Source organism: Pan troglodytes, chromosome 13 (assembly GCF_028858775.2).
Source record: "Pan troglodytes isolate AG18354 chromosome 13, NHGRI_mPanTro3-v2.0_pri, whole genome shotgun sequence".
Taxonomy (NCBI): Eukaryota; Metazoa; Chordata; class Mammalia; order Primates; family Hominidae; genus Pan; species Pan troglodytes.
In genome coordinates, this window is record NC_072411.2 from 64484655 (window position 1) to 64497553 (window position 12899).

Here is a 12899-nt window from a genome sequence, read left to right on the forward strand (position 1 = left end):
GGATACTTAACTGGTTGTTTGGACTTCAAATCTGATAAGTACAAATTACAAGTTCATTTCTTAGGTTTCCTAAATAATGTCAACTATAAGTACTATATAATTCACAGGGCATATAATTATTCCATAGTTACATGGTGTTTACCAATCAATTATTGAGTTATTTCATCTGTTCATTGTTGCTATTTCCCAAAGCACATCCAACTACATTAAGAACACTTATATCTTAATGGAAGAAATAGCACATGGAATAACTACCACACCTTATGTATTAATATTGATGATGACAAAGGAGCACTAAATATTAAAAAAACTTTTTCATTAAAATGTTCTGGCTGGTTGTGGTGGCTTGTGCCTATAATCCCAGTACTTTGGCAGGCTGAAGCAGTAGGATCACTTGAGCCCAGGTATTTGAGACCAGCCTGGGCAATATAGTGAGACTCAGCCTATACAAAAAAATTAAAATAAAATAAAATAAATTAGCTGGGTATGGTGGTGGATGCCTGTAGTCCCAGCTATTCTAGAGGCTGAGGTGGAGGATCACTTGAGCCCAGGAATTTGAGATTGCAGTGAGCTATTATTGTGCCACTGCACTCGAGCCTGGGCAACAGAGCAAGACCCTGTCTTTAAAAGAATGTTCTAATAAGTGTTCTACAGTTTCTTGTTTTTCCCTTGTGCCATAGCAATCACAAGGGAAAGGGGATCACTTAGTCTCCCCTGAATTATTCTCTGTTAGTATTGGAACCCTTTAAAGTTGAGAGGAACTTGTGTAGTTGACACGTATTTATCATAACTAGACTCTGGTCTCTGCTCATTTGGGGATGTTTAGAGAGGTGAGTCTTCTCTGTCTCCAATACTGAGTTGTTTTTCAGAGTGGAATGAAGGTGCTTGCTTTTTTTCTTCTTTATAGGTTTAAAAGTATATTTCTTCCCTATGAACGAATATAGGTTTTAAATTATTATTGGCTGGATCCCTGAGAGAAAAGCAAACTTTCTAATATATGTATTATCAATATTTTAGCTTAGCAGTTATGTGCTAGGACTTTGGAACAGACAAACTTATGTTTGAATTCTGCCTCCATAGAATGTCCCCTTGGATAAGTTATTCATTTAATCTTACACTTCATCTGTATATGAAGTGTAGTTTCTTCATCTGTGAATACAAATAATAAGGCCAACCTTACAGAGTTATAGACAGTACCCAATAAACAGGAACTCTATCTTTCTATTTAAACATCCTTTACATTTTTCTTTCCATCAATAAGCAGGAACTTTATGTTGTGAAATGGGTTGAAAGAGCTTCCACCCTTTTTAAACGCAATACTTAGATATCTGGAATCACAAGTGGGGGCCTTTCCGTACTGGCCTTGCAGCTCGCCTCAAGAAATGGCAGGGGCATTGAAACAAAGGGACTTCATGAGGCACACTGACTGCTCAGACTCTGGTAGGAGTCACCCTGGTTCAACATTTCACCATTTCTACACAGCTCAGCTTCCTATGTTTATTTTTCCTCTTAATTCTACTTTCTGTTTATTTGTCCTGAGAAATCAGAAATATTTGAGAATTATGGTTAAAATTTTCTTGTTTTTGGAGCCAAATTTCTTTCTGATCCTCAAAATAAATGAAGTATAATAAAAATTCTCCAAGTAGTTGGTTAAATGAAGTGAAAAGCTTTAAAATAAATGAGCTGTTTTTATAACATATTGTGATAATAAGTACTAATGACTCTGCTGGTTGTAAAGACGGTAGAGTAAAAATGATGTTATGATAAGAAGAGCAATGAAATCTGCTGTGCATGCAACCTTCCTTTTTGCCTTCCTTCCAAAGAAATCTCTGATGTTTCTTCTAGCATTCTATCAAAATGAAGTCAAAATCTATATGACAGTAAGTTCTCTAAGCAGATAAATCAATATAATGTACATAGTAACATACAAGTGACATCATTTCTGGAAAAAGAAAGTTTAAGATATATGGGACATGTTGAAGTCTCAACATGTATGACAGTATTCATGTTAAATAATTGCAGAAGTAATGAGAGAGCCACAAATTAGGGGGAAGGGGAAGAAATTACTAAGTAGTAATTATATCTCTCAGTTGCATTATAAGGATGAGTGAATATTGACTTCAACAGTCAAAGCTATTCTCTTGTAATTCTGTAACATGTACTGCAGAATAACTACATATGCTGGCTTGACAATGTAACAGATGCCTTGCCTTACTTCTATTGTTATCAAATTGCAGCTAACACATCTGGGCATTCTTTGTTAGCTACAGTTGTGTATAACACATCTTGTAGATGATGCTTAGGATTGTAATAACCCTTTCCTGCTTATTATTTTAATATTTCTTTAAACACTTAAGGTGTCTTGCCCCAGATTGCAGAATAGAGAGAAGTGATTGCATTAAAATCTAAGAGAGAGTAGATTTAATAATTATTAATCTTCTCCTGCCAATTTGTTATGAACCCTTAGCCCCATTGTTTAGTTTAATGGGCCATCTTTATGTTACCTGCAAGTGAAACAGGACCAACAACTACTCTATTATATTGTGCTAAGATCAGAATTTGACTGAGTATAATTGTTTTCAGAATGCATAATTATCTCCCAGCACATCTAATTTCATGTAATATCCAGACATGATGGAAATCCCAATTTTTTGATTTTTGAAAATATAATAAATGTAACTATCCATAAATTTGTTCACAATTTTAAAAACTAGAGTAAAAAACTGTCTCTTAGATGGTATTTCTTAAACTTCACTGGTATTAGAAAAATATTGTCTGTTTATTGTTATTCTTGAAAGCAACTAAAAAGAGCATAAAAGCTCACTAGATGGCAAAATGTGGTTATTGTTATAAAATACAAACACATAATGAAAATAAGATACAAAAACAGGTGAGTCATTTTGCAGTACATTGAAGCAAGGCACTTTGTTTTCCAGTCCTGCCACTAACTATAGCAAAGGGGACATAATGAACTCTTAACAAGTCAAGACTTCACCCACCAGCACCCATGCTATCTCAGAACTCAACTTATTTATTGTGACTGAATAATTTTCCAACTCCTTTTTCCAAAATGTCACAGTAAAGTCAGTCTCTGTGAGATTTTTATTTTTAATGTATCTTGTCAATATTATTGTTTTTAATCTAAAGTAACTCTTTTTCCAAAAATTCAATTATTCATTTTGCTGGGTGGCTGATTAATATCATTCAATTTCAAAACTTTAAAAACACATCCACATCCACTCTTTACTAAAGCCCTAGATGCCTTCTTATATTGAGGTAGAAGTTTGTTCCCTTTATTAGGTATATTAATTTTTAAACTAAACATTATTTAAAAAATACATATATATATTCTAAACAATGAAGTTTTGTATGTATGTTAGATACTAGGTCCAGACTCAGGAAGACTGTGTGGTTGTTTTTTGTAGATATTTTACAATAAATCAGGCAAGATTCTCTCTTCATGCCAGTGGAATTCTTTTTGAAGGCTTGAAATTAGAATAAGTAACTTCTTGTCAGTATTAAACAACTCTCTACTCAAGAATAAATTGTCTACAGTTAAATGAAGAGAGACTCATTAATAAGAAAAAATACTTTGTTCAAAAATATTTAAAAATTTTTGAAAAATAATTGTACCTTATTTTTTAGTAAACATTTTTAAGAATCTTATATTTAAAATATATTATTTCAGAAATTTACTCTCTAAAACCTTTGCCTATAAATAAGTGATACAATTATTCTTCTATAAATAAAAATATGCAAGTATGTGATCTTTGGTTTCATATGCAGGGTTGATAGAATGAATGATCACTGAAACTTTCTACTTAATCCATCACTTGTCCTTTTTTCAATAAATATTTGGGTGCAAGTGGGGAAATGTTAACACGAGATAAGTAATAAATTTCATTACTCCACACTCATATTTTGCTTTAGATTTCATTTCAGCTAATCCCCTCTAAGTTCTGGTATTTATATACATGATTCAATTATTTATCCAATAAAGCTCAACAATATCAGAAACTAGTTTCTAGTCCTTTGTTCAGCTTAACTACATCATTGCAATATTTCTAAGGACGCATTTACTAATACAATCAAAGAAATATATTTTGAATGTTTCTAAAACCTTGGGGAATTACCTAGATTGTAATTTATTTATATCAACCTCACAAATACTTCTGAAGTATGGCTTTTAAAGAGGAGATTTTTACAATTTCACTGGGAAACTCATTTCAATATTTAATAACCTTTATTATTGAGACATTTATCTTTGTTTTGTTTTATAATTAACATTTTATTTTTTCTGCAATTTGAACTCACTTTGGCTTTCTGTACAGTAGCAGACAACTGACCATCAAGTGATTCTAAACAGTAGTATGCAAATGTTACAACAAATAAATAACTAGGGATGTCATATTTTTTAAATGATAATTTGACTTGTCCTGAGAAATATTTTACCAAGGGTTATACTTTATGCCATCTCTAGCAAAATGTAGACAATCAATCACATACAAACGAACAAATGATCAACTAAAAGCAAAATAATTTTTCCATTGAGGATCTTATATCTCTTAAAAGTCATGCCATACATTTTTAGAGGCATGACCAATAGCTCCAAATATAAGCCAATAGAAACTTCTGTCTAAACTCCCAAAAACCATCTAAGGAGACTTAGCAACTTTATGTGTAGACACGTATATGTATATGTGTCTGCAAAATATGATTTGTTCCTAAAAGTTGAACATGATTATATTGGATGTTTTAGAAGTAAACTAAAGATATCTATTATAAAGATCAAGTTCAGCTGTCGAAATGCTCAGAGTTTGCATATAGATACCTGCTAATGTTTTCCTTGCATCAATTTCACAATTCATCTATCAGACTAATAAATCAAACATATTATTATGATCAGAATCCCTCTTTTCTATTGGAATTTTCCCTCAAAGAGCACGGTAGTTACTTAGGCAAAGGCCTTCTTTGCTTGCATTCAGGATTCAGAAAAAAATAACGGTAAAGTGTGAAAGGAAAGGGGTCAATGAAGCAAATAATTAATTGCAAGAATCCTAATTTTCTGGGGAGTAAGAGGTTAATGAAGCATGTAATTGAGCAGAGTTTCGTAGATTTCAGCTGCTAATATCTCTGAAATTAAGATTTGCCATAGATGAGCTAAATACGGGAAAATATGAGGCGGATAATCAAAAGTTAACTTTCTGGAGACTGAGCCAATAACATTATTCCTTTGAACCAATGATACAGAAAAAATTTGCCCATGATTGACATAATGGGTGGTATGATGTTTGCTGATGCAGAAATTAGGAAATAGAGAATCTTTTTATTGTCTCTCTGGATGGCATTATCATCAGGAAGATATTAATGACATAGGCAAGCCCAGTTATTGCCAGTATTTATTTTCTTCAACATGTTTTTTAACATTATAGAATATCTTCTACTTATTGTAGGTGATTTGTAACCATGTGAGAAAAAAATTAAATAGTTATGTCTTTTTTTTTTTTTTTTTTTTTTTTGAGATGGAGTCTCGCTCTTTCGCCCAGGCTGGAGTGCAGTGGTGCGATCTCTGCTCACTGCAAGCTCCGCCTCCCAGGTTCACACCATTCTCCTGCCTCAGACTCCCGAGTAGCTGGGACTACAGGCACCCGCCACCACGCCCAGCTAATTTTTTTTGTATTTTTAGTAGAGATGGGGTTTCACCGTGTTAGCCAGGATGGTCTCCATCTCCTGACCTCATGATCCGCCAGTCTTGGCCTCCCAAAGTGCTGGGATTACAGGGGTGAGCCACTGCGTCCAGCCGTGCCATGTCTTCTTTAGTAAAAACGTATATGCCAATATATCCTCTTAGCATTTATTAACACCTGTTACATAGATTACATAATATAGATACAAAGTTGATTTTTTTTTCTAGGGTTGAATGTAAATAAAAGTGTTACAGTATCTTAACATTTAGGGAAATTGGCAAAGAAGACATTAATGTTTAATTGACATTGACAAAATTATGTTTTCTAAGCTCATCTATGATGCTTTGATGGATAGAAAACATTTTAGGGCCGGGCACACTGGCTCACGCCTGTAATTCCAGCACTTTGGGAGGCTGAGGCAAGCAGATCACTTGAGCTCGGAGTTCGAGATCAGCCTGGACAACATAGTGAAACCCTCTCTGCAAAAAAATATGAAAATTAGCCGGGTATGGTGGCGTCTGCCTGTAGTCCCAGCTCCTCAGGGGGGTGAGGTGGAGGATCACTTGAGCCCAGGAGGCAGAGGCTGCATTGAGCTGAGATCACACCACTGCACTCTAGCTTGGGTGACAGAATGAGGCCGTGTCTTAAAATTAAGCAATTAAGAAATTACGACTGTTCTTATAATTTGTTGTAAATCACTCTTAATTTGTTTATTTATGTACTTATGCATTTATTTATGTACTTATGCATTTATTGTGTAGAAATATTCATCTATGAACATATGAAAGCCCTCTCCTGGGATTCCTCTTTATCCCAGATATGGCTACTGGATCTTGTATATCTAAACAACAAAATCCCTGCCACTTTAAAAAGTGTAGGTTTTAAGGCTTTATTTTTGACCTGTCAAATATGTGTCTCCAGACCCTTAACAGATCCACACAGAAAACTGACACATGGTTCTTGTCTAGAAACTGATCCAAACCAATCTTTGTCAGGATTGTATCTAACATTTAATTTAATGGATCTCATTTCTCTTCTTATACTAACATATTATTTTTCTAGGTGCTCATGGGGTGCTTGACTTGCCTACATGTCACCTGTAGTTCAATAACCAATAGTCATCACAAACTTAAGGTGGCTAAAACAGGAATTTCTTCCCCACAACACACTTTTTCTCCCTAAGGTTTTTCCATCTGAATAAATGCATTACCATTTATAATTCTGCTTCAGCAACCCTCCTGCCCTTCACCAAAGAAATGTTTCAATAAGAATAAACAAGCAACAAAAAATGTTTGCACCACCCTTAATTCTGCTTTTTCTCCTACTCTTCCATACAATACTTAATCCATCAACAAGCCTTGGCAGCTCACCTCCAAAATATATCCCAAATTTCTTTACTTTTCTTCATTTCTGTTGCTACCAAGCTGTTGTTTTGTCCTGCATCACAACATGTGGTCTGAACTAGTTCCCTGCTCCTAGCCTGACTCTCCAGTCTGCAGATGACAGCCTTTGCAGTCTTCAAAATGTCCATCGGATAATATCATTCCTGTTCCAAAGACTCCATTGCAGCCAGAATAAGTAAGAAATCCCACATATCTAGGTGATTTGGTCTCTGTCTCTGCCTTCTCAAACCTTAGCATTCCACCTCTTACTGTGTGGTTCAGCCTGGCAGCCACCAGCCATCTTTCTGTTCCTCTACCATAACAAACTTGTTCCCCAAATGCGACATTTTCACTAGTGTTTCCTTCTGTGTGAAATGCTCTGCACGGTGGTCTCATGTGGATCGTTGCTTCCTATCAAGTCTCAACTCAAATGGCCTCTCCTTACTGGCCTTTTGTAATTTCCAATTCAAATTAGCCATCCATCCAGGTCATTCTCTATCACATCCACCTGCTTTGCTATCATCACAGCATTTACTCTTTCCTGAAACCTTTCTGCACTGTGTTTGTCGGTTTGTTTATTAATGGTCTTTTGCCCTCTGCCATCCCCTACCCCTCTTCCTCAATTCTAGAATGTAAGTTCCTGGACAACACAAACTTTGTCTGATTTACTTCTGAATCTCTAAACCTAGGATAGTGGCTGTCACTTTGAAGGGTACCCAACAAAAAATTTTTGAATAAATAAAGTATTATATTAGTAATTAAGAGTAATGCAGAAAATAGAACTGAGAGCATCACTGAACAATTCTAGGTTTCAACAGTCTCATTCTGTAAATAGTACTTTAGCTTCCTAGGCAGAGGAATGAACTAGATAATTTCCTGTGGTTACTTCCAGTTCTAAGATCTACATTGGCAGCAGTACTAGATTTTAATTTGGGGGTAACACTTACATTATGTCCAGAATTTTTAGTGCATTTTAAAATTCAGACTTTAAAATTTAAAAGACACAAACTTCTTACAACTTCTCCCATTATACTTCTAAGCTTGTCTACAAATCACTAATGTTTGCTGTTGGTGCATATATTTTAACTTTTGAAAGAATGAGGTTTTATTTTATTGTTCATCAACATAAGCTTATTTGGTGTAATGATGTGAACCACCCATTATAAGAAACTCAAAGATATATATTAATAAAGAAGTATTTCACTCTCTTTTAGTTAAAACCCAAAGTTAGGAGTAGCTAATATTAAAAGTTCAGCTAATTAAGAACAGCTGATTTTTAAAAAGTATTTTGCTGAGTCACATGTACTATCTCATTAGAGTTCCAAATTAGAAAAAAAAAAGCAAGAGGAGAAGGTAATATTATTATCATCCTTTTACAGATGAGGAAAGTCAGGTTGGGACTTTGTTTAAAATTGTAGAACCCAGGAAAAATGTATTGTTTCATTGCCCTTCTCTTAACTGACTCACAGTTTGATCAGAGTTTATTTCTAACAAATAAATAGATTTAGAAATAAAATCTTTTGGTTCCCCTTGGTCGAGGAGGATTAGCTTGTTCTAAAGCCTTCATTGGCTAGGAAGCAACCATCTGCCAAGAGGAGGTGGTCTCCTCTTTGTTGGGGAGAGAAGGAAGTTGGTGCAGGGCAGGGTTCTTATGTAGAAAAAGACACAATTTTTAAAAATCCAACATATCGAGGATTTTTTCAACCTATTCCCTTGGAACTACTTTCAAGCATTCTGTAAATCTTTCCGTTATAGAATCCAGAAAGTTTATAAATGGTAAAAATAATGGAAATTAGATGAAGCGAACTGTAGGAAAACTTAACTTCTTTTGGATCAAAGAGTCTTTTGAGGAGCTGATTAAAGTTCTGGACTCTCTATCCAGAAAATGCACAATACATACACTTCTCGTATTTTCTTAGTTTCCAACTTTATTAGGCATTGGGATACACAAAAAGTACTTTCCAAGCTGAATATTATTTAAGAGAAAGCATATTTGAATAAGACATTTCAGAAGGTGCCCTCTTCACATAATTTGAACAAAAAACAAATCTCTGCTGTCTCAAACCTTAATAATGAGTTAAGAAAAATGGAGACATACTTAATATTTGACAGTTTTACACCCGTGAAGTTAATAAGTAGAGATTTTAAATCCTGGGAATGTGCTGTGTGCTATGGACCACTTGTTTCCAAGTTTAATTTGGTGGATAAAGAATGGAGAATCTTTTGCATCTCTTAGCAAAAAGAGAAAGAATTTGATTTGCAATGGCAAAATGGTTTCATTTCATTCTGTAGTATCCCCAATTGAAAATGAATTTTATCAGTGAGATACAAGAAGCTTGCAAAGCAACTCTTCTTTTTGCAGTCAAAATAGATTCATTTTTATAATTGCAATCTTTCATAAAATAAGAATCTTAAGCAGTTCTTACCTCATCAGAACCTGATCCAAAAATCAGCAAGTCAAAAGGAATTGCTGCAACCATGTCAATCAGGAACCAGCCTTTGAAGTAGTGTATTGCTATTTTGGCGGGATCACTTACCACTTCTTCATTCTGATTTACATATGTTGTTCTGAAGTTTATTAAAATATCTATGATAAACATAATATCCACAATCAAGTCTACCACATTCAAAGGGCTACAAGAATAGCCACATTCTCGTCTTTTCTGTTCTTCTCTGTCATTGAGGAGGAAGGCTGCAGAGTAGGGAGTAAATATAGCAGTGTATATGACCAACAGCAGGATAAGCCAGTCCCAGACTGCCTTGAAAGGGCTGTAGTGCAATATCGTAAACTTGTTGATGCGTGGTGTCTGCAGTTTGTATTCAGGTAGGACATCTGCTCCTAAAGAGAGAACCTGAATGTGCAAAAGAAAATCATACACTACATAAATATGCCATTTTTAATCTGGTAAACCTATAAAATATTAAGGGAACTAATTATACAGTAAAATTTATTAGAGAGAATTCATGTAATTTGGAAGTATTTATGAAACACACACATACATTAAATAAACCCATATAAACTTATATTATACAGTGTATTTGGCTCAAGAAAATCACAATGGCATTTCTTGATAAATATGAATTTCACTGAAAAAATAATAAATATTGCCACTGAGATACTGAGGAATGTTACTGTTTCCTTTGGAACGTAGTACATCTCAGATGTAAAAATACATGGCTGTTTTTAGAAAATCACAAAGTTGGTTTTGATATATTAGTAATGCAGTTTTCAAATCTAGGAAAGGATTAGTTGTTATGAATAGAAGCAGTCTACTTGGATCCATGGTCACATTTAATTTACATATATTTAATTTATAATTACACCTTGATAAATTAAACCCAACTCATTCAAATTTTAATTAAGCAGAATTTCCCACCTGCAATCTGTTTTTAACATTAGGGGAAAAAAGGCAAATGAGATTAAAATGAACACAAAAGAGGCTTTTCCTTAAAAGGTTGAGAGAGTATTTGATATTCCGGGACAAATACACTTGCATTCCAACCCTTCCATCACATTTAGAGAACTGAAAAAAGAAAATGCTACAAGGAGATGTTCAGAATATTGACCTGGAAATGTTGCAAGGTGTTTAGACACCAAGTGGTACTTCACCTCCAAGATTTATTCTCCTTATAAGGCATCAGATAAACTAAAACAGTTCACCTTTTAGAGTTTTAGTTTACCTAAAAAAAATGAAAGCTAAAGTACAGTTTTGTCTCTACCAAGTAGAAAAGTCCATGATTTAGTGATTTAAGACTAAGTTTTAAAAACAAAAGTCAAAACAAAAAGGTTACTTAGCTACCCAGTAAGTGTAATTTATTGGGTAAAATGTAAGCCTTAATATATGGGTTTTAAAAAGCTGAAATTTTGTAATGGCTCCACAAATGGCATAAAAAGAGCCATTTAAAAAGGGAAATGTGGGTTCTAATTTAATGCTATGAATATCCCACACATATACAATGGCTCTATTTCAAAGTTAATTTCACTGAGTACATTTCCATAGACTAGATTATTCTAAACACAATTAATACATCATCAGCTTTGCAGCATGGATCTCAGGTAATCCTCCATTGGTTAGTCAGAGAGTGTTATTTCTGTGTTTTTGGCAATTCTATTCATGTTGTTTTAACTTGACTGTAATAATGAATTATGTCACGCGTACTTGAAATTTAAATCTTATATTTATTGTCATATCTCGTACCTTTTTATCCCCATATAATGAGTTACCATCCCTAGTTTTAAAAGGACTTTGAAAGTTAAATAACCCCAAATGAGATACAATATAACTTTTAAATATAACAAAAGATTCAGCTAAAATAGGCAAAGCTGCTTTTTGATAACTGCTAAACTGCTTTAACTAGTTTTCAAAAAATAATAAAGAATCTGACCTGACCACTTAATCAGTCCACTGTAAATTTGAACCAGCCAGTTTATAGAGAGAACAGGGTTTTATTTTAAGCTATTATGAGAAATGATGGCAGCTAATTATTAGCAAAAGAGCAATCTGGAAAATAAAGTGATTTTGTTATCTGTGAAATATTGAAAGTCCAAGATACACACATATATAAGTATATGACTTTCAAAATCCAAACGGGAGTAATTAAATTATCTGTCATTTTAGAAGTACAGATTAAAAGAACTCTGATCCCATTATGCTTAGTATAGAGAACCAGTGTGTGACATTTTGGTCTGTACAAAAGGAAATATGTCATGTTCCTTTCTAGAAAAGCAGAACTACTCAGTATATAGAAAGCAAAATACACAGCTTTATTTTGGCTTTCAAAGTCATTAAAGTCATTTAAAATATGGACCCATTCCATCTTTCTAGTCCTTTCTTCCATTAGATTCCTGTGTACCCAGGGCACTCCAGCAAAACAAGACTAAAATTTTTGAGTTGCTGAGATCTTTCCATATCCTTAAATCCACAAATCTTTTTCATAAAAAAGGCATGTAGTCAATCGAAGAGGAAAAATAAGTCACTTTTAATGACAGGTATATTTGTGTGAGTTTGCTCACTGCTTAGGTGACAAACTTCCAATACTAACCTCCCACATGGGCAACTGCAATACCTCTTTTAGCAGAAGTATGAATTAGAATGCAAACAGCAATCTTGGAACTGTGGCTGAAACTCTTTCCATCCCACATAGGCACACAGGCACACCTTCATTTAACATTCAGATGACCACTGTGCTAAGAGCTGGAGATTGAAAGATGGGGAAGACACTGTCCCTGAGATCTTGGAGTTTGTAGTCTGTTTGGAGACAGATGTGTGGGAAAATGGGAGTCCCCTTGAGGTCCACTTCACTCAGGGCCTGGGATTGGTGATGGTGCTGATGGAGTAGGTGGGTAGTCTTCACAGAGGATTTTTGGGAAAAGATGGCAGTTGAACTGAGACTGAATAGGAGTCAGAAAAGGACACAGCTAAGGGATGAGGAAGTTGGGAAGGGAAGGACATTACAAGCAGAGGGGACAGAATGAACAAGGGTAAGAAAGCATAAAATCATGTGTTGTATGTTGGGGAATTGTAAGCAGCCTTATATTTTGCTAAAGAATAAAATGCCAGGGAAGTAGGGTGGAGGACGGCCATGGAGAGGGCCAGTTCCAGGTTGCTGAAGGTCTAATGTGACAGGATAGGGATCTCAGGCTCTGTACTTTAGGTCAACCTTCTCATACAGGAATAATATACAGGCTCTTTTTTTTAAAAGGAAAGACAATTATTGCAGGATTTATATTATTCTTATTTACAATGTTAGATAAATATGTTCAAAAATAAAAACAGATTAGAACTTCTTATGCTTATAACTCTTAATATGACTTGTGGGTTAAATTGTG

General features: G+C 34.5%; 1 protein-coding gene across 5 annotated transcripts in view; it reads right to left on the reverse strand.

Moving 5' to 3' along the window:
- Positions 1 to 12899, reverse strand: part of KCNH7 (potassium voltage-gated channel subfamily H member 7) — a 478895-nt gene that overhangs the window by 69467 nt on the left and 396529 nt on the right. For all 5 annotated transcript variants that reach the window (XM_009443595.4, XM_054679079.1, XM_063790524.1 and 2 more), the window contains one exon: positions 9496 to 9921. In XM_009443595.4, the coding sequence (XP_009441870.1) occupies positions 9496 to 9921 (426 nt within the window). The remainder of the gene's footprint in view (positions 1 to 9495; positions 9922 to 12899) is intronic.